The sequence below is a fragment of the Chlamydotis macqueenii genome, chromosome 3 (assembly GCF_036417535.1).
Source record: "Chlamydotis macqueenii isolate bChlMac1 chromosome 3, bChlMac1.mat, whole genome shotgun sequence".
NCBI classification, from domain to species: domain Eukaryota; kingdom Metazoa; phylum Chordata; class Aves; order Otidiformes; family Otididae; genus Chlamydotis; species Chlamydotis macqueenii.
In genome coordinates, this window is record NC_141558.1 from 26,606,912 (window position 1) to 26,630,525 (window position 23,614).

A 23,614-nucleotide genomic window follows, 5' to 3' on the forward strand; every position below is an offset into this window, starting at 1 on the left:
CTGAAAGGCACTGAAGAACAATTATGTCCATTACTAACTGAACTGATCAGCTTCTCCAAATAAAGGACACCAGCTGTGCCTGTAGAACAACGTAACATCTTGATCGGCCAAAGAAGCCAGTATTTGACTTTCTAGCTATTGCCAACAACATGGGAAAAAGAAAAAACTACTGGGAAAGAATTAAAGAAAATTCCAGCAATATGACACCGGTCAGCTGTTGAACCTTCACAGGTTCAGACCAGAGCACAGACCGATGACTGCCCTTGGGAACTCCAATTTACATACTCCATGGCCCTGGCACAAATAAGATGATTTCCATGTTGTTCTGTGAGATTTCTGCAGTGACTTTGATACAGTGAGCTACAGAAGAAAGTCTCCAAAGCATAGAAGTAAATATCTTGGTACATCTAATTTGTTTTCGATAAGACTCAGAGAGGGCAGTCAGTAAGTACTCCTCTCCTTTTGCAGGCTAGCAGAGCTTATGCTGTCCTTTTTTCAGCATTTTCAGAGGACCATCAGCAAAACAGACAGGAAGAGAGCATGTGCCCACATTCCAACAGTGTGATCATGATATTCAGCACTCTGATGCTTTTTTGTGATACCTTTCAACAAACATATATATATATACATATATATATATACGAACACTTGATCATGGAAGCCAAACATCTGGATCCAAGCCTTCCGCAACCAGAGGGTTATTTCAGGGTGAGGCAACAGCAGTGTACTCAGTGGGGGACACTGATAGGGACTAAAAAGCAAGCACATCACTCTTTAATAAGGGGTCACTCTTAATAAAACCATAAAGATTTAGAAGTTCAGAAGCACTGGAGAGCAGCAGCACCATCACATCACTTACAGTTCTTGCCTTGTGTTTGAAGGGATGTAGTCTCACCTGCTTTATTACATGCTGAACTCAAAGCTGCCTGTGTGAGTGATGCGTGCTCATGGCATAGCTACTGGATTAGCCCTTGATCTTGAGGGCAATGTATGCCTATTTTGTCAAGCCAAAGATTAGGTGTTAAAATGCTCCACACAGGCAAATCAACGTCAGTCCATGAAAGCAGAGCAGCAGCACTTTATGTGCCTGACAAACTTTAGTAGTGAGAACATGAGATGTCTTGGGATTCTCAGTCACAATACAAGTAAAGAAGGATTTTGTGGGGATTGCTCACCTGGACCCACATGCCTGAATTAATCCCAGGTGGAACTTTTGGCACATAAATATTGGTTGTTTTTTTTTTTTAATCTGGCTCTATGTCTCTTCCTCCCTTGTAACGATCCTGACAAACAATCCATTTGTCTGTGACCTCCCCCCGGATTACTATAACTCACTATGCGGTTGAAGCTGAACGTGCGGGTAAAGCATGGGCTCCAGATGTGACTGCTCATCTTTTCCAACGATCACATCATTATAGATTAACAAATCTGCATTTAAGTCTCTCCACAAGCTCTCAAGTAGTTTCTAAAACAGACCTAATAAAGAACTGAAGCATTTCAGGCTGTTCATCTCCATGATTTAATAGGTACCCCTTCTCAGTGCATAGGGACTAAGAGCCTCAGAAGTGCAAACTGGACAGCCCAGATGCTGAGAAGCCTAGGATGCACTAGACACAGAGGCATATCTGAAACTCCTCCAGAGTGTAAGGGTCTCCTAGTGCCAAAGTTAGCAATCCTTCATTGTAGTTAGGAACATAGATGTCTAGAACTCTCAAAGAACTGAACAGAGTTAGCTCTTTTATTCTATAGTCTATGTTCTACATACGTATTTTACTTAATGCAAAAGTTGTAGAAGCACTGAAAACACTGACTTTTATCTAAGATCTTGTAGTTAGTATATTTACCAAAAAAAAGGACAGAATCAGTTCAGTTCCTAACTTGGCCTACAGTTGAATCCTTCACCACCCACCACCTTCAAGGAAAAAAAATCCCTTATCTGTTGCAGAGATTTTTTTTTCTTGTGATCTTTCTGGTCTCAGGGATTTTGAATTCCATCCCACCCAGTGGCAAAACTTCATCTAGATTCACTAGAAAGTGTTTTCTTTTTCAGTTCTATATATAGCCTAGTGGTTAGAGCCATTGATTAGGATGCCAAAAAATGTACATTTAAGTCTCCTCAGACTGAGTAGCAAGATAATCTCAAATAAATTGTTTAGCCTAACATTCAGGCTACTATTTAGAAGGTGGTTTGCATCACTACCTTTTTTCCAAGGGGTGACTTCACTTTCATTCTGTGAGAAGCTCAATCTTGCTCATGTTCGTTAAATATGCTCACAGGATCTTGCATGGAAGAACAGTCATCAGGCCCTACATGAGAACTGCACACTTCAGCTCAAAACGAACTACTTTTGTGCCTGCACAGAAGCAAACTAAAGAGGAAATTTTATTGTCAAACAGGAAAGTATTACAGTGTAGTTAGTCTCCTTCAGGGATAAATGGCACCTGAATTATGCCTTTAGCATATCAATTTTGGCACCTCATTTAGGCTTAATTATTAATTATTAGACTACGAACAGCCTAAGTACTGCTGCAGATTCCTCACTTTTTCATTGGATCTAAGCCATTACAGAATTTTTAAATCTGTGAGTGGTTCAAGACCAAATTTTATTAAACTTTGTGTTTTGATATATAAGCCATAGTGGCTGCTAAATAACAAAGCCCCAGCTATGGGAAAATGAGGCTGGAACATCTTCTGTGGTGATCCAACTATCCATCCAGAGCAGATCAAGTAAATCAGAGTGTTCGTGTCTTTAAGAGAACTTGAAAGTCTTCTCACTAGATACCACAAGAAAAGGTGTAATTTAGTATTTTGGATTGATAGGCAAGATATTTCTTGTCTCAGCTGAACACATTGCTTTGCTTTTTCTTTGACTCTCACCATGAGAAGAATGAAACAATGTAGTTTATAGTAGTTTGAACTATCATTATGGCATAAATAGGATATAGGTTTTACATCAAATTTATAGCTTTTGAGTTACCTGGCAAGCAAAGTTTGATTTTCTAAAGCTGTGCCAATTCTGAACTGCAATACTGGCTAAAAGATTTCAGAAAAAGTTCACTTTGAAATTTCAAAGGCAAGCTGAGACTCAGCTTGGCAGAGTTGAGTTCCAGACAGAAACAATTCAGTCTTTTCCTGATGTTATCTTTCACTTTCTTTCATTTTACCTTTTCCCAGTCTTTCATATTTTGGAGGAAAATGGCAAATACGGAAACAGACCACAGTCCAGGGTTTTGGACTTTCATAGTAACAGGCTATTTTCAGAAAAAATAAAGGTTAACTGTACAATTACAGAAGGATCCTACACAAGCAACCAATAACAGTACTGATGTTTCAAACTGCAAAACCAACAATATTTTCACAGCACATTTGAACAATTTATAGATAGGATAAGGCTCTTCTTTGAATATGTCTATTATTGATCTAAAAATGACAATGCAGTTCACTGGCATCTTGCTGAAAATTACACAATCAGTAGAGCACAAAAAAATTTTTAAGTGATTCCCTTCATGTAAGTTAGTCCAGTAGAATATTATTATTCTCAAAAATTTGTGACTTAAGGGAAAATGCCAATTCATGGAATACAGAATAAAAAATCAAATTGTTTGATGAGATCTTGGACAAAAACTTAGTGCCTTCTACACTTCTACACTGCTACCCCGAATTATGGTTGAAAACCTTGACAATTTTTGATTGCTTCATATAATTAGTTTTTAATACAGTTGATGAAAAAAAAGCAACAACAATTCAACATATGTAACAAATAAGGAAATTTGCATTAGATTTCGAGGATCTGGCAGACTGCCAGACACCACAAAGTCTTGGAACAAGATAAAGTCATCCATATACTTAACAGATGTTAGACAAAACAAAAATTAAAAAATGCTATTGCTAAAAAATTCTTCTGGTGAATTCAGATTTGGCTCCATGTTCATAACACAATTGACTTGACAAATGAAAAGTAAAGATTCAGATAAATAAAACACATAATAGAATGGCCACACACAGTGTGGGATCTCATAAACTACTGCAAATATTTGTACTGTTTTAAAAGTAATCTTGATTATAAATTAACTATGTGTTCGCTGCTTCTAACCAGTTTTCCTGAAAAGAACTAAAATTCAATTTAAAATACGGTAAAATGTCTCAGTGTTTATACATTTTCCTCATCTGTAGAAGTATCAAGCACAGAGTTCTGTACTACAGTCATTTATTTCTTACTTAGAAATCAGACAATTCTTCACAACACAGTACAGTACATGAACTCTTCCCATAATAAAAAGTTACATATGGGTTCTATTTTGGTTCTTTTCTGAAATTATTTTCTTATGTTTGTTTTCTTGATATAAATGTCCTTGGTCAAGGTAGATGACAAATGTAATTAAACTGAAAAAAAAAAAACAAAAAAACCCTATTAACTATCCATTGATAGTTCCAGTATTGAAGGAAGCTTGTGCAACCTTTGAATTTGTTTTCTTGTTCAGAGCTGTACAGATGAAGTTTCCAGCTTCCATCACTGTATAGAGATTTACTCCCTAAAAAAAGAGGTGAAAAATGTTAAGAATAATAAATGCATATGTTGAAAATGCTTAAATTCCACAGTACTTTTGTTCCTGGGTCCAATTTTTGCAAACAAAGCTCCTGATTCACATCACAGGTTGGTAATGGAGATCAGCAGAATTACAGTGACATACACAATAGTCACAGCTTCCAGTTGTTTGGAAGACTCTACCACTTTGAGGGTGATTTCTTACCCTAAGAGTAGGGGACCAAATACTCTAGTAATATCTTTCAAACTCAAAAGAATCTGGAATAAAGAACTGGAATGACAACTACAAAAAGTTGGAAGAAAAATACAGTGTCTACATATCTGCTGTACTTATTTATCACCCAACACTAAGAAACTTCATGCTTGTAAATATCCCATTTACAGCTCAGGAAAATGGAGGAAACACACTTGTATTGGCAACCAAGCTCAGTGAAAAATGAGATCCTGCATTCTCTTGAATAAATATAATCTTCTTCTTGAAGAAGGTCCCTTCAATGTAAAATTACAATTTACATTGCTAGCCCAACTGAGCAAAAAATTGCAGTTGCTTGATCTGTCTGTGCTAAAAAAAATGTTCCTTGGGCAAGCAACTATTTTTTAACTAACATAATATACCTATCAGAAATGCTTGATTGCTAAAACGGAATCAGATCCCTGATGAAAGAGGAAAAAAAAATACTTCATTATTAGTCTCCTGGATTACTTATGTACAAGAAAATTTTTTTAGTTAGATTGTATAAGTGAGGTAAGTACTTGCTCCAAAAATTGGAATCTAGAATCATAGAACTGTTAGGGTTGGAAGGGACCTTTAAAGGTCATCTAGCCCACCCCCCCCTGCAAGGAGCAGGGACATTTTCAACTAAATCTGGTTGCTCAGAGCCCTGTCCAACCTGGCCTTGAATGTTTCCAGAGATGGGGCATCTACCACCTCTCTGGGAAACCTGTTCCAGTGTTCTACCACTATCAGTGTAAAAAAAAATTTCCTTATATCCAGTCTGAATCTGCCTCTATTTTAAAACCATTACCCCTTGTTCTATCACAACAGGCCCTGCTAAAGAGTTTCTCCTTGTCTTTCTTATAAGCCCCCTTTAGGTACTGGAAGGCTGCTATAAGGTTTTCCTGGAGCCTTTTCTTCTGCAGGCTGAAGCCAGTAAAGTTCTTCTAGACAGGATGTGAAAGGAGACTTTGAACTACCAATACACTGAGCAGCCACATAAAACTGGAAGAAGTGTGTCACTCAGCACTAAAGGGAACAAGATGTATTGTGCCATAAATACACTTTCACAATACTTATGGATTTATGCACTAAACTTCAGACCAAGACTTGATTTAGATGCTTAATCCTTTAATTGGATCTAGCACTTATTTCCATGTTCTACACTAAACTTTGCCTTTTTCATTCTTGGAACTGGCTAAAAATGTTAATGAGAATAGAAATTATTTCATGGAAATGTAATAAAAAAAAAATTTTAATGTGAAAAAAAACTTCAAAGTTTCTGATCAGCTCTAGTATATAGCATAATCTAAAACATAATTCAAATACATCCTTTTATTACTGTCTCATTTTAATACAGTTATAATAATGGTGATTTCAGCTCATTCTGTTTATGCTTTATTGGTCATTACTTAGGCTTAGTTTGTGGACTGCTATTGCACATAATCAAATCTAAAAAATTCTTACGAGTATCTGTGCTTTTTTACTAGGAAGAAATGAGAAACATACCACCATAGACATACTTCATAGCTAGATTAAGGAAGACGGCAAAATAAAAACCCCAAACTATATAAAATTCACATTTTCAGCACTGTAACACTGCATAATATGGTATGTGTTGATAAGAAACGTATGTTCACAGTTCACATTCATTAGATAGAATAAAAGCATCTCTGCCTTTTAAATTGTCTTTCTTACATATGTGTTGTGAACCAAAGAGGATTACCATGAGCATTCACAAACATGACTCACAGATGGGGATGGGAAAAGAGTAGTGACAGGTGTATGTGAGGTTGTTGAGTCAAAATAATATGTCTTCAGATAGATACTTAGAAATGTACTTAACTGTACTTGGTAACCACTCCCTATATCCAGAATTGTTCCTTGACACCAAGGATTAAAACCACGAAACACAAAGACAAGGACCTATGAACTTGGCTAAGTGCCTTAAGTCAGAAAAGCTTCTGCCAGAACGCAAAGTCCTTTAACTCCCATTGACTTCAATTAATAAGTTCTCATTCACCATTCATAAATACCAAGTCTATTATCTCTCTGAACTTTGATTTTGGTGTCAGTAATGTGAGGCTAGCAGTACTTAGTTGCGTCTCAGAAAGGCTTATTGTTTGCCAAGCACTCTGAAGGCATGATAAGCACAAGTACTATTACTGTAATTACATAGGAAATATATAAAACTGTTTTTATAGAAAGTACATGTCTCCCTACAAAGTTGCATAAGCATTAATGAACTATGACATAATTATCTATCCATTGCCATGGTACAAGCAATAAATCTCTTTGTAGATGGGCTCTGCTAGGAAGTTATTTTGCATTTGGCCTGCTAGAGATTCATTTCACACGTCACTTCTAGGTTACATGTTCTGAAGAACAGTATAGAACAAGCATTAATTATTATCTTGATGTATCTACTCAATTTGAACTCAATAATGTACACTTAAATACTGTCCATCCTTTGGTTGACACTTTAAGTGACTTCCGTCAACAAAATGAAAGCTCTAGTGTATAGCTGAGAGAAACATGAGAAAGCACTCCTTACAAATGGATAGCACTAGTAATTATAATTTAATTTTGTGCCATTACACAACAAGACACTTAGTAATAGATTTTTGCAATAATGACTTCACAGAATTGGCCATGGTACCAAAACCAACCAACACTGCAAAGACCAAAGCTCACATATGAAGATAATAATTTTGAGGCTCTGTGTCACTCATCCTGTAAACCACTCTTTTCTTAATGGGCCAGAAAAGGGTCAAGATGCAATCTTTTGTCTTGCTATTGCCTAATTTTATTTTTTTTAAAAAAAAAGGAGAAGTAAATGTTTGATAGTAAGATTCTTGTCTGCATGGGATTTGGTATCAACTTTTAGGACAAGCTAGATTCCTACTTGGACACCAGATCATTAACAGATTAATAAATCATATCAAGAAGCCTGGAACAAGGTAACTTTAATTTAATCAGGCTATTTTTATTTAATTGATTCATTTTGCTACAAGTCAGTTGGAAAATTCAATGGATATTTTGTCCAAGGAAAGACTATACTAAAAGCCTAAGTCTACAGTGCACAGCAATGTTAAAGTGAAATGCATGATTTCTCCTCCTTATTCCAAAGAACTGTGTTGTTTCAAAAGAACCAACACCTTTTTCATGAAAAAAGCTACCCCAAAGCACATATGAACAGTTCAAAACACTATCCACTTGTACAATGGACACTTGTGATTAAACCTTTTCTGAACAGTTATCTGACACCTTCCTTGAACTCCCCGAGAAGCACATGAAAGCAACTCTGGAAGGTACTTAATATGATGTAACAGTGCTCAGGAGATGTACAATTCAAGTTCCATGATCCTTTTATGTCAAGGCACTCTGTCGGCATGCGTGCAACACCAAACTGAACCAACAGACAAGTAATAAGCTCGCCAATAACTCAGATCGTTGTATTTCAGACAGCAGACTTTTCAGTTGCTTTCTGCAGTAGTTTAAACACAAACCACACATGCTGCAGTTTTGGCAGGTCTTTATGTGATCTCCTTTGAACTTGACTCTCAAAGCCTATGTCTAAGTTAAAGGTAAAGTCATTGTATTGCTCGAGTTAGTACAAACTCATTAAGCCACATTTCCAGAACAATGATGACCAACAGGAAGACCAAAGAGCCTTTGGAGAAGGCAGCATCACTTGGTTCCCAGGAATATGGAATAATTAACATGCCAACCAAGCCAGGGACACTAAATGTGTGCTTTTGAAGAGTGATGCTCACTGGTAAGTTCATTAAAGCACAGTTCAGTGCAGATAAGCTGCTTTGCCCTCTCCTCCAAGAAGAGTGTTGGAAATAAAAATGACTGTGAAGACTGCTAGACAGGAAGAGATTTTGTACAATTTTGAAATATATTAAGTGGATACCTGAGAAATAGCAGTATCCTGTGCTTGCGCTCCAGACATCACAACTTCTTTCTACTTTGAAGCCAGAAAAATTGATAACAAATCAATAAGCACTACGAACCAAATCCAAAGCTCTGTGAAAAAAGTTGAGGTCCGCTCAGTTTTTCAGGTGTAGAGCTGATCAGCCTTCTGGGGCAATGTCTACAGTAGTGATTTTATTTGTGGTTACTGAGGCAGAGCAATGACTCAAAGCAATTGCTACTGAGCAATTCAAATTCCTGTCAAATACACAAACCAGTTCTACTCTAAATTTCTAGTGAAGACAATATCATTCATGTTATGTGTCAAGCCATGTTAAAGCACTGAGTCTGTGAAAACTACTATTTGCTCCCCATATTTTACTGTACAGCACTAGTAACTGTCAGGTATGTATCGTATGTTTTCGAGAAAAATATTTTTGTTTTCCTTAAAGTCTTTATTAGAAAAGTAAAAATATCTTACTGTATTGATCCCCAGACCATTAAGCATGTATATCACATCTTCTGTGGCTACATTTCCAGTAGCACCTTTTGCATAGGGACAACCACCCAGTCCTGCAACCGATGAATCCACTACAGCAACTCCCATCTGGAAGACAATAACACAAAAATGCAACATCAGCACAGAGTATTATTTATAATTATTCATAAATAGCAGGCTATATACATTAGTTACCATGGATAAAATACACATTTCTCCACAAATGGATGTGTTTCTCAGAAGAAATTCCTTATAACAGTGTTAGTCCTGACACATTTACAAGGCAAGACACTTCAAACACAAGATGTGGAATAGAGAACTAACGGTCCATTGCATGGGATTTTGGCAGATAAGATGATTGTGGGTTTAGAGCCAAACAGATTTTTATGTCTTTTCTATCTTTATCTCTCTACATGATTGTAAGTAGCCTGCATCTATTCCTGCAAAGGCTTACAGGCAACCAAACACAATCCATGTGCTTATTCAAATGTGTAATATTAAGCATATGTACAAGTCTTTGCAAGTTTGAAGTCTTAATATTAGAATCTGATTTATGTGTCATCCAGAAGATTTTGGGACATCTACCCTTTAAAATGTGTTTCATATTAATGGCTATTCTTCCACAAAAACCTTTCCTCCTAGTGCTTTCTCTCTTCTCATTTTCTTTTCTTTCCTCTTTATTAGAGATCATGAAATCACCATGTAAATTTTTTTTCTTGTTTTAGAGGAAGACTACAAGGTATTTAAACCCAAATTAAACATCACAATGTAAAGAAGAATTAAATTCTGGCAGATCTGTTAAACAGTTCAAAAATTTAAATCACCTGGAAATACAAGCTTAAAGTACTTTACCTGGTGACTCTGACCCATTGTTTGTCATATTCACCAGTCTAGAAGAAAACACAACACCCAAAATAGCAAATTTTATACCCTAACACAATCGTGGAGCAGCATTCAAAAGCCTAGTTTTTAAGATACTTGGAATAACTGAATAGCTTGGATGTGACTGAAGTTCTCCATAGACATACGTTACAAACTTTGAATATTTTTAAAGAGAGTAATTGATGCGCAGTGTTAAGTTTTCTCACTTAATTTAAGACTTGAAAAAAACAGCCAGCTGTCATAAACTCACAATTCTCTGATTTTTATTTTCTTCCTACTCCATCCAAGCTCCTTCTCTCTCCTGATCCTCTCTCAGCATATTCATGATAAAGAACAGTAAACTAGTTACCAACTCTGCCCAACAGATACTATTACATATCCTATGGGATAAAGCTTTCCCTGGGAGATTGGTCAAGAAGAGAAAGGAACCGAATCTTTGGTTTCCACTGACTTGTTTAGTGAGGTCTTGCATCCTTTATTTCTGTGATTAGATTTTAAAATAAAGCTGAAATTCGGAAGCTTTTTTTTTTTTTTAACATGTTAGGTATGTGATACAGGACACTGGCTCTCTCTTGCTAGAGAAAGCTCTTCAGATTTCCCCTTGAAGAAGATTAGATGCCTTTGGAGGCATGTAGAGATAATCAGAGGCAGGCAGTGATATTAGGCAGAGAGGTCATCAGATCTTCAAAGACACCAACTTCTCTCTACCGTAAGAACACTAGAGGGTTCTCCTCCCCCTAGGGCTAATTTAGGCAGATGTGCACCAGAAGTTTAGAAGCCAGGCAGACTGAATCAGGGTGCAATCACAGCTCAAATTCATGACAGGAGTTTTTGTGCAGAGATAAGTTTTCAATACTCCAACTTTGATTTTGGGTCCAAAGAGATTCAGACGTTAAACCACACCTGTTACTCACATTTTCAAGTCAGTAAGGTCAGCTTAGAGGCCTGACTGCACAACGAGCTGATTTTTGTTTCTCTTCTTCTGAGGGACCCACCTGTCCCCACAGGTTAGACCGGGAGCCTGATCTTCTCCTTCACAGCTGGCAAGGTAGGCAAAAGATGCAGTCCTGCATGTAGCAGGTGCTAAATCCTCTTTCTGAATATAGCCACCAGTGGGTTTTTTTAGTCCTGAAATAAACTTCCCTAATGTTTTGTTGTATTTGCTTCTAATTTTAACAGTGCTTTCTGTACTTTTATCACTGGCCTTACAGGCTCTTTGAAGTTCCAACATTTCTGGAGGGCAATAATAAAGAGTAATCCAATGAACCATTGTCCCAGATCCTATTCTCAGCCAGGGAACATTACCTTGAGCCAGGTAGCTGCTCAAGGCCTGTAATAAAGATCTCAAAGGAGCCAAGGTGCATAGCTGTGACAGGCAAGATCATACTGTTAAATATTGCTCACACAGTGAGACTCTCTAAGAAGGGATATTGTACTTTAAAGTACATTAATCTGTGAATTATGGAGGGAATCACCAAAGTACGTTTCACATTTCAGTCACTTGTCACATACTTTGTTTGTGTAACCCACCAGTCAGAAAAAGTGTTATACAACACATCTGTGTCCAATACGCAGAGGATATGCATTTATGATAGCTTTCAACTGGAAAGTCTGTCTCTTTTTGCAGTATTTGCTAAGATCCATACATTTATTCTGGAAGTCATTGCTTCAGACTCCACAGTGGCGGCTGTCGGGCTTGCAAGTGTCCCTGCAGAAACACACCTAAGGCTCAGGGTATGGTGAAGGTCTGGGAAAGAGAAAAGGGAGACTAACATGTAGAAGTGTTGGTATGATACAGGCATACATCCCACCACCACGCCTGCTCTTTCAGGCTGATTTTAAGATTTCCATGAGAAATGACTGTTTCAGGGATAAAACACTGGAAGAAAGTGCCCTTCACGGACTTTTCCACCAGCTGTCAGGTTATGTCAAAACTGCTAGAGCATTCTTCTAGATATACGTATTTTCATTAACTTTTACATGGAGATAAAAGCTACAGGCAAATAATGTGCTGAGGTACATCACCACTGTTAAACTCCCAAGGAAGATCAGTAGACTCAGAAACAGCTTTAGTAACATATAAGCAGTCATTTTCTAACTTCACTGAATTATCTCATGAAATGTTTGTCCTTGTGCAAAAATGGGAAAAATATCAACTAGATTGCATTTGGTGACAATTAAAGCAGCATCTGGAAACACCCAGAAAAGTTTGTCAGTTCAAAGGTGAAAGAACCTTCTCCTGTGGGGTCTCTTTCACTGTGAGAAAAACCAAGAAACAATATACTGCCAGCATTAAAAGGGTGTGTCTTCTAAAGGCACTGGATATATACACATACTAATTTATTGATATGCTTGTACAAACATTTGTGATGCCACAGCAATTCTGCACTTGCGGTGCAAGTCTCAGAACACTGGGGTACATGCTGGTTATTATTGTTTGTTTAAAGCGTTTGTGACTACACAGAGGGGCATGGCATACCACAGCAACATAAAGGTAACATGAAATACACATCTTTACCTAAGTACATCCTAGTATTCTCAGGCAGCTGCCTCTGAGTTAATTCAAACTGCCTCCGCTGGAGACTGGAGTGAGCTCAGCCATTTTAGCCTAACATACATGCATGAGTATAAAAAATTATGTCTTCTGCTGGGTAAGCAGTAAGAGCAGTAACCTCCAGATGATGGACAGTGATAATTGCGCTATCTTTTAAACCATCAACTATTCTGGCTAAACAGAAAAAGGAAAGAATCTAGTCTTAGCTTTACATTGGTAACATCCTTGGTATGGCGGCTGTCATCCTAGTACACGGCACTTAAGTCATTACTTCCCAGAAATAGTGTATAAACATGTTTATGTCTCTATAATTGTATCTGCATCAGGATGGATTTGCCATTTTAAGATTCAGCCAGCTGTAGTGAAGGTCTTGACAAGGTGTACTTAATATAGCAGCTCTGACTGACCTCCAAATCTGACATCTTCAAATCAGTGCTCCTAATATGCAATGAACAGAGTTCTCTGCCTTGAAGACATTGTTCTTTAAAGTTCTCTTCACAACACTTCTGATAAGATGTCTACTGTAACACAGTGCTATGGCAGCAGCAGGCTCAGTTGCATCTGTCCGCTCTTGCATGTGCTATGGGCAAATACAATGTCTTTTCTGATTCATGTGCAGGATCACTGCAGTTCATCTCCAGTGTGGCCCCACTCAAAAAGTCCTTAAATAATCCATACTCTAAGCTCCATTCTAACACTGCTAAAAACAGATGTTGGAAAACATCCTTCAGCAGCACTACTAACTAATGTGGAGGTTAATATTACAGCCCAGCCTGTCCAAGCACAGAGTCTGAAATAGCACCTAATAAATAACTTCTCTGCAAGTTTGAGCAGCTATGAAGCTGTTTGCTTTTGTAGCCATTAAAAGCACAAGGGGCTCTAAAAGAAAAGCTAAAAATTGACATAATGTGTAAAACAAGGCCTCTTCCGTCACCACATGTCCAATATTTGTAAGGCTTTTAAAGGAGATAATGAGTTTCAAGCCTTTCAACGATCTGAGCCTGAAAAACATCCACTGTCAATATGAGATCTTTAAAAAGCCCACAGCCTCGTTGTCACTTCCTGACAGGCACTAAATTGTGCTGAGATTCATGAGAAGTTTCACTGCAGCTATTTCGTAGGATATGTCCTAGACAAGCACTCACTGAACTGCTTACATATGGACATGTGTGTGAATGAACAATGGCTTGGCTTCCAGGACAACATAAGTGCTCCAATCTTTTTTGACACTTGCAGAGTTTTGAGAATCACTAAATTCCTGATAGTGGTTCCTGAACACCTTCCAAACTTCAGCTTTGGCTAGCTGTAGCTTACTCGCTAGAGAAGACAGAAGACTTTTTGCTCCTGTCCCATGCTAACTTCCTAATTCCCCATTGAGAGAGCAATGAATTAAATTCATCACCTTTGTTCAAATAGCCAGTTTTAACAGGAAGCCATTATTGCCAGTGAATAATAAATGATTCATGTTTCTCAGTTTGCTTTACTACCTCCCCATAACTTCTTGATGGGACAGTTAGTCTCCTTCCTTACTGATCTTTAAACTTGGCTTCATCTGACAGAAAATTAACTTTATCCCTCTCTTAAAAACTGCAAGATCAGCATCAGTAACTCCAGGGATGCATGAGAAATAAATCAGAGATTATAAACTGGGTCTCTCATAAATTGGGATTTTTTTTTTAAACTATGAGATTTTGAAACTATAATATCAAGGATCCCAGGTATGCACAAAATAGGTATTAAATAGGAAAACATTTGTTGTCCCAGAAAGTTTAGGGGCCACAGCATTGTGAAGTTCAGTAACACAGTGCCTTAAGGATAGGTGCACATAGATATGACAAAATATCAGTAGTATTAGTTCAGTATTTGTTCAAGGAAGGGAGAAGGAAGGCAGGAAGAAGTAAAAAGGAAGACCTAAATGCATTAGGTCAAAGACTGTCCACACAGAAGGCAGCATATGACAAATACTTCCAGCTGTTTAATCCCGCAGCCCTGTAGGTGCCTAGCGGGCACTCTCGGTGTGGTGTGGTACTGTCCTATTATTGTGCCTCTCTAGCATCAGTCTGCTACCCACCACTACTTGGTATGCCATCAGGGAAACCTTCTCCTGTAGAAATACAGATAACCATAGAAATATAACAAACTATGTCAGCAACGCTTCGTAAAGTGGCTGTGACCATAGAGACCTTTCCATGAGTTATATTATCAAGTTGTTTAAGATCAAGGCTTGCCATCTCCCTTTATTTCAGTAAAACAAATGCAGGTAAAAAATATTATTTTAATATTTGAGGAATTAGAAGTATATATTTCTACATGTAAGGCAATAAAATGGGACAACATGTCTCTGCGGAAAACCCTGAAAATTAACTACATTTCCTTCCCATTTCTTTTTCTGTCTGGTCTTGCTAAAGATTAATAGATCACAAAAGAAAACACTACACTTCAGCGTTAACTCCATTACTATTGACCACAGGGTGTCACTGTTACATTAAAGTCTATAATTTCCCAGTTCATTTACTTAAAAAAATTAATACATTCATAAAAAAAAAATTATTTTCTCCTGAAACATACTAAGATGCAAGCAATTTGTGGGCAGACGTGCTGCATAAAATAGGTTAATATAGCATTCCTTTAACTTATTGCATACATCTTTTCATATTGCTACTGACACATTTATTACAAGCAAAGCTGGCAATGACATCTAGAATTAAAGTTCCCTAACACTTTCCATCACAAGGCCCTACTTTCAATTGTTTATTACTTTGTCAGCCTTAAACTGCTGGAACTTATATTTTCCATGCCTCGTCTCTGCCTCGGGCTGCATTGTTTTGGAAAGTTTTAGTGAAAAATGGAGTTGGCTACTTCCGAGAACAAGTTTTGGGGAAGAAAAATGCTTTGTTATGCTAATATTCAATAATTCTAACACGAGCTTCTTGGAGATACTCTTGTAGCTTTGCACTCTCAAGTTTGGCACAGAAGGAGCACTGATTTTTATGAAAGCACACAATCTGGACTAAGTTACAAGCTTAGGAAAGTGCCACCTCATTGTCAGGAACTGGTCAGCCCTACAGCAAAAATGCCCAAGGGTCAAGAGAGCAGCAACTGACCATGCTCATTCCCTAACCTCAACACAGAACTATGAAGCAGTTTCTTGAAAACTGAGTTGGAAAATCTGTGTCTCAGACTGACAGCACATCATCTGTACAGAAAACCTCTCACCAGCAGGCTTGAGCAGTTGAAATCTATGTTGTGGATCCCATTCTTCAGAGAACTTCCACGGATGGTTAGGGGGAATCAATGCCATTAAACATGAGACTGGTTTTGAGGATTTTGAAAAGTTTAGAAATCAAAATCCTATGCCATAACGAAGCTAGTAACTGGGAAGCAGACGTTCACAAATCACTTTCAGTATTGCCTATGCAGGCATATTTTGCTCCCTTTTTGAATACGTGCACTCATTTTCATGTACAAGACACTAGGGTTTGCTAATTTGAGGATTGCACACAATTCGAGCTGCTCCTCTGCTAAGGATCACAAAACCTGCAGGGGGAGCAGGAGACACATTTCAAGGTCTTGTCGAAACCCACGAACATGCGATGACCATCAGAGCACCGAGTGACTTTCCTGTCTCCCTTCCTTCCCTCCTCAAGCAACCCTGGGCATTGCCAGATTTCAGCTGCTGCTGATTTCAAGTAGTTATTGTCCCAGATGCTCTTCAGCAGAAGCTGCTGCTGTCATGTAATCCTCCGGTAGTTTAACAGTTTGTCTGCTTGCTATGTCCTGTGAAATAACCTGACCTAAAAATGCAGGATATTCATTTCAATGGACGTTCATTTCTGGACGTAGTCAGAAGATGAGTTAAACAAGTAGAGTGTATAAAATAATAACCTTGTGATCTGGAAGGAAAGGGGGAAGCCAGAGATACAACAACTGCACCAGGTTATCTGTCACATGGAGCCAGGTGACACCCAGGTTTTTGCCATGTGCTACATGCCAGTGAAAATAACCTGAGGGCTTTGAATGGACAAGGAAGATAAAAAGATTACTTAACTTGGTGGTAAAGTTACTGAGGGTTTCTCTGGGACACAAAAATTTTGCTGGGACTGGAGAAAGCACGTTTGGAACTGCTGACACTGGAGGTCCAATAAGAAACAAAACCCACTCACTTTGCAAGGGATGGCTGACAGAGGATAAGCAGAGTAGAGACATACCCACTAAAATAAAATGGCTGAGTTATCATAATGGCTGAATTATGGGACATCAGCTGAGAATGGGCTGGATGAAGGATGGAAGCACAGGTAAAAATTGATGTTTGAGATGCAGGCTGCAGAAAGCACACTTCACTGTGAGTTACAATATTGACAGAGTGCTACTCTGGAGAATCAGGAAAAGGCACCAATCTAGTATTTGGAGTCCACGTGGCAAATGTGGAACAGGTGAATCCATGAATGAAAATGGCAAGTCTGACCCAAGCATCACAGTATCTGAAAAGGCTACTTTTTCCTACATTCAGAGAACATATAACCTAGTTTATCTGTCTTAAATACCCCTTTTATTGGTATCTATCTTATAAGGAAACTACAAATTCTTTTGATCTTGTTGTTTAGCTTGGTTAGCTTCTGCCAACTCCCAACCTGTCTAGTTACTGGAAGACTAATTTCTGTTGATTCACTCTGTGACTTAAGCTGTGTGGCCAAAACTGTTCCTGGAGGTCTAATTTCCCTCACTTTGCATAAACAGAACACTTCCAGCGTCATGCACCAAGTGGCAGAGGACACTAGCTTGTACCAAAGACAGCAAACAAAACAAGTGGGTGGCAGAAAACATCTATTTTTATAAAATAAATTCGTAGCAATTATGGAATTTATTAGAAAGATGGAAAAGCAAAGTAGGACTATTTTAATTCTGTTGTAGTATTATGGTATGTCAGCATCAGTGTATCTAAAGGAAAGAAACGGTAACAGCATTTAAAATCCCATCTGACTTCAATTCAGCCAGAGCCTTCACACAGCAGCACCTGATTCCCCTAGAGCCAGGAACATCACCCACCCACAAAAACCACTTTGTTTTGACTTCCCCATATTGTCTCTGAAATCACACCCATCTGCCACCCAGTCAGCAAAAATGGGGACCTCCCACACATCCCTGGGGCCCATCTCCAGATGTGCTGTGGAGTCCTACAGAAGTATCAGCTTCTTGTCTGAGGCTGATCACCCATACAACATGTGTAGTGTTCACAGTCTGAAAACCACCACTGGCTCCTTGGCGTGGAAGCTGGGAAAGTTCAATGGACCAACATGGGTGCAGGGACTCCAGCATGGCATCAGGAATTCTAACAAGTTCTTCCAGTGTCTGAAAATGTATGCTAAGGTAGGCCTCTTCTCTGTCTTCTTCTGTGTAGCTTTCTCCAAGGAATGCTAAGGCAGACTAAAGGTGAGACCCCAGTTTAAGTTGTTGGACACTAAGATTAACGCCTGTTAGTTCTAGTACAAGGACATTTTCCTCCACAACTAATTCACCTTCACCCAGTGCGTCCTATCTCAACTGCATAACCAGCTTCCACATCTAGAATGAAAAGACCTTTCCAGATATTAGTGAATTTTAGTATTGTTCCCACTCACACTTTGACAACTAGAACTACACTTGAGTCTTCTAGATGTGACAGTACACGGAACAAGGGGGAAGTTGGTAAATATCCTTCATTCCAAGACTCCTTTGTCTCTGCCACATACCAGAACATCTGCTGAAAGTTTTGTCTACTGTTTTGAACAAGATAGCACCAATGACACATTAAATGATCTGTTGCACATTACAATTTAAAGTAGATGACTAGTCGTATCTCATGCTTCCAAGGCTTTTCCTCTAGTGTTAGTGCCTATGCTTTCCAGAAAGTTGCTCAGGTTACTGTTGTAAATATTATAATATCTTCCTTCTCATTTCATCTATTTAATAGGAATCAAGCTAGGCTAGAGTCCAACTTTTTTTCCCCCTCTCAATAACCAGAAAGATTTAGCTGACTTAGAAAAGGAGCAGATTCTGCAGTGGAGCTAAAAACACATGCATCCAAACACAAATGTATCCAGTAGTCAAGCAGTGGTACTATCCTACTCAGGGTGTGGGATTTTTCTTCATCTTCCTTCTAAATAAATGTCCTAAATGTCGGGTAATGTGGGACACCCATGCAGTGAACCACAAAACTCTTGCCTATGGCTTTGTTCCCCACTTGAGATGCAAAATTCACTGTGTTTCACAAGTTCTAACCTGCAGTTGAAGTTCATAGATTTGATTCCTCTTGCAGATCTCAGTAACAATCAATGAAATACCAGAGTTCGCTAATAAGCCAGTAGAAAGAAAAGGACTTGATTATACAAGAGAACAAAAGTCTGTTTTCATCTTTTTAACTGCTGTTACAGTTTTAATCTTTTTGAGGAGGGAAAAAGAAAAGCAACAGCTCTGTTAATTCCCAAGGCTACTTATTTTGCAACAGAAGATACTTGAAGATTTCTAAAGGAAGTCACGCATTTCCAACATGGTACATGTGTTACAATGATACAATTTGCTACTTAGAACTGGGAAATCACTTGAACTTTCATCAAGTGTATAAAGGTGTTAATCTTTATGCATTGTTTTAGTCGTTCAGATTAATTTAAAATATACTACAAGGATGTGCAGAATTTTGAATTCTAGTTTAGTTTTTCCATAATCCATGCTATCTTTTGCTTTTTATATTAATACACACTATATGCTCCATACTTACAATACATAGTATATCCTCATAGCAGTTATTTTCTAATGTGAGAGATTCCTCTTCTCATTTCTGGAGATATATCTCACAACAGAAATGAAGAATTGTGCACCCTGTCTCAAGTTGAATAGATATATATCTCAAACATTCACTATCACTCCATATTAGATTTAAAGTCTAGGCCAAAAATAATTTGTACAGTTAATGTTGCTAAAAAAAACCCTGCACTTTTTATTCAGACACAACTACTATTTTGAATCTCTCTTAATTCTATTTTCATAATCCCCTGAGTGAAACAATACTTTATTCTATTTTAGTATGTAGGATATAAGGAAGGTCAGAGATTCTGTTCACCAATATTCATTGGCAAAATATACTCACTATAAAGAAAAGCAGATTGCCAAGATGTATGGTAATCTACCCTTAGAAAAAACCTCCTGGCATTTAGTACATCATCTGGATTACACAGGTGCGTATCCATCTTCTCCCATATTTGGAAAATAAGACCTGCATTCTCCATTCAAATGCTTTTAACTTATTTACAGCTAGATTTGGAGACTTAATATTTATCATCACAAAGTATAAAGCCAAATGTCCTTTTTCTTCAGGAGCACCAAAGATTAACAGATTAGAATGTTTTCCACATGTCCATTTTACTGTCAAGAGAATATTAAAGAAGTTTTCCAGCTTCCGCAGCTCAGCCAGATGTCAATGGATCCCACAGTGAAGCAAAATTGGCAGAGTAGCCTTCTCATGACCCCAGCATTGTTTTATCAAGGATCAGTTTAAAAGTATAAAGGGCCATTTCTTGCTGAGATCTGTAATGTTTTTCAGCCCTTTTCCCCTGCAATTACACAAAAGTGCTGACTTTGTTGAACTACTGATATGCAGTAGTATTTCTTATGACTTCTCTCACACTGTGCTGTAATTGCTGTTTGTGTTGGCACAAGAAAAGTACCACGTCTTGTTTCCACTGTACATTTCCCGACTCTGGTTTCAGTAACATCAGTGTAGGATATTGTATTGGGCATGTTTTGTTGTGTAAACATTAACTGGTAATGTACCCTGTCAGTCTCCACAGTATGGCCTCTAATTACCAGAGGTTGAGGGGCTTCAGATGGACATTTTATAAAATATTTACAGTAGTTACACTGTTTCTTTTTTTTTTTCACTGGTATCTGTGTTCTGAAAATCATTGCAAGGGAAAAAATACAACATCAAAAAACATTTTAAAAAGCCCAACAACAAAAACAAATGTATTCATTCTTGCACACCTCATTCTCTACAGGAACTGAAGACCAGGTTCCCAATTAGTTAAGCAGAAGTTATGGCAATATTGCGGTAGATATTATGGTATAAATTATGGTATAATGAAGTATTATATCTTTCTGTTTTCTTTCAATTTGATTATTCCCTTTTACATGTTTTCCAACAACAACAACAAAAAATTGTTTATTATTTCTATTAGTACTTTTTCCCTTAAAATTCCTTCTCACTAAATAGCCCCCAAACTTGCAAACAGCTATGCACATGCTTAACGTGATTCAAGACTCAGACAAATGCATTTAACAAACGGGACCACTAAGATCTTGTTGGAAAACACAGCACCTACTGCAAGATTCAGAACCAAGGAGCAATCTCCCTTTAAGAGCTCTGGAATATATGTTTTAGTCATTCATCCATATAATTTCAAGGAAGTAGAATTTTCCATTTTGTGCTAAAATATAATGCCCTGAGTAGAATTCCAGGATGGAAATTAAACAGTTAATAATTACAGTAACGTGATCAAAGAAGATGCAATCAAATAGGTCATCTTTTTGGACACCATAGGCAGAGTGAATCTTTATTTCAAATAAAGTTTTCACCATGATTTTTATCATAACGTAGAAAACTAAAAATAAGTGTGACAGTTTCTCAGCTTCTACTATTCTAGTATAATTGGATCAATTTTTAAATATTCATCACATCACAATACTTTATCACATTTAAATACCTCCAAAAGAATCTTCCTTTCCAATATATTGACAAATTAAATAGTAGCATTAAGGTGGGGAGCCACAAAATGTAATCTGTCTTGCAATTTTTTTTCTCTTGTTCAGAGTAAAGTTCCCTTTTAAAAAAAAACCAGTTGCAAATTGCTCATCCAATACATCTGCCAACAGTAAAGCCAGAACATTTATTTTGTTTAAAAAGGTATTCAACTTAGCATCTTATCTTTTGCTGCAGATGCACATTATATTGCCTTGCTAAGTCTACTTTTATTCTGTTTGCTCAGTTTATTCTTTAGAGGAAAAGATACTACATCAAAGTAAAAACTCTTACCTATTGTTGCAGCTCTTAGTGCAAGCAAAATCTTACTATTATGAACACAGATCAGAGAAAAATCTTTCTTTCTATAATTGTTTATTGAATGCATTTGAAAGGACTCCGTGTTAAGCAAATCACATCATTTGCCTCTGACAATCTGTCACCATATAGCACTTGCACTAAGCAACTAAGAAGAAAAAAATTAAATAAACAGAAAAATATGCAAGCTGGCAAAAATTATGGAGAGTATAAAACTATCATTCATTGATCTTTAAAAATGATCACAAAGTTTTTCTTTCTGAAAACCTGGCTGTTTCAATTTGTACTGTAATATTTCAAAAGAAAAAAAAGATAAATGACAAAACATTTGACTCGGGAGACTGGTTCTGTGTTGCTTCTGCACAGCATGGAAAGAAAAGATGATTGTCATACTTTAAGTACTGCATCAGCTTTGGTTTCTGTCTGAACTGAAGAATCATCTTCGACTTATTCCACTTATGCAAATGGTCACTTGTTCTCATACGCCTACAAAGATCCACCCAACACATTCATTTAGAGCAAGTTTAGGAACTTCAGTCTGCTTGATCATAGTATCTCCGGATTTTCTGCAGTTTAACTCCGAGAGCTTGCTTAAAGCCACCTGATGCATTTCAACAACAGGAGGTAACTCTCCCTCCCTCATTGTTTGCTGGCTGATAACAAAATTGGTTCTGAGGAGCCATAAACATGCAAGAATGGCCAGAGGTTTAGTTCCACCCCCTCAGCACAGCTGTCTGTAGAGCTGCCCAAAAAGGAAGGAAGCATCATCCTGTAAACACTGCATTTCCCTACTGGAGAGACTGGGATTTGTGATTTCCCAGGACTGCTCCTGCCATGGCAAGCTCCTCTGATTCTTTCTTGGGTCAGGTTCCATGCAATACCCTCTTTTTCAGGCAGAAACTACAATAGACAGACTCACAAATAACAAAAGTAATGAAAAGAAACAATAATTTCCAAGTGGGAAGCACTGTAGTGATTCTTCCCTTATTTTAAACTAGTTGTTAAAAAACTACTTCAGGGTACAGAGGCAGGGGGAGTCACTTCCACTGAGGAGAAAAATACACGTCTAAAAGCCATTTATCATCTTCGAGCTGATCTATACATAGTCACAGCCTGACTGAAGTGCAATATGATTATAGGGAGAATTTCTAAAAACAAGTCAAGCAACTCTTACAGAAAGATTTTTTTTTTTCAAAATGCCATGAAAATTGAATGAGGAATTAAATCCTGAATACAAGTCTGGTTTTTAAAGGTACTTAAAATAATTGTATCCTCACAAAACTTGAAATTTTTCTTTCACAATTGTATTTAAAATTATGTTGAAATACTGTATGCTATTTCTGTCACTGCACCACATACCTTTTCAGTGTGTAGAATGTAAGCTTAAAACAAAGAGAAAGGAAAAGGAATAAGACTGTACCATAGTCCATCAGGCAGACTAGCTGAAAACACAAAGCTAGACACAACTAGTGGCATACTCATATGTTCTCAATTAGAAAGTATCTACAACTATACATCCTAGAATCATCATCACAAGCACATCTTAATGACAGCAACGAATAGGTGATCTAATGAACATAAACCTGGTATTAATCTAGATCATGTTTTAGACAACTATTTTTTAAATATAGACATTGATTTTGTAGTGTATTTAAATTAAAAATTAATTTTAAATTGCCATGTTAGCCATGTCAGTTACAAAGACTGGCCAATATTTTCCATATTCAGATCCTGTGGTAAACTGCTTAGAGCTTTGCCAACTGCCCTGAACTTCAGTGCTCTGGATAAACTTAGCCAAAACAGTTTAGCATTTCTGAACAAATTACATGCACATTTAAATGCATAATGCTTAGTAAATAGTGATGGATTCCTCAAGTTCTTATGTCCCCATGTTCATTCACTAGGAATGACA

The 23,614-nt window shown here is 37.5% G+C and overlaps 1 protein-coding gene across 1 annotated transcript in view; it reads right to left on the reverse strand.

The window, feature by feature from the left end:
- Positions 1-3,916: 3,916 nt before the first annotated feature.
- HMGCLL1 (3-hydroxy-3-methylglutaryl-CoA lyase like 1) overlaps positions 3,917-23,614 on the reverse strand; it is a 78,998-nt gene continuing 59,300 nt past the window's right edge. The window contains exons 8-9 of the mRNA XM_086744015.1: positions 9,161-9,286; positions 3,917-4,533 (exon numbers count right to left, since the gene is read on the reverse strand). Of these exons, the coding sequence (XP_086600141.1) occupies positions 4,417-4,533; positions 9,161-9,286 (243 nt within the window). The 3' untranslated portion in view covers positions 3,917-4,416. The remainder of the gene's footprint in view (positions 4,534-9,160; positions 9,287-23,614) is intronic.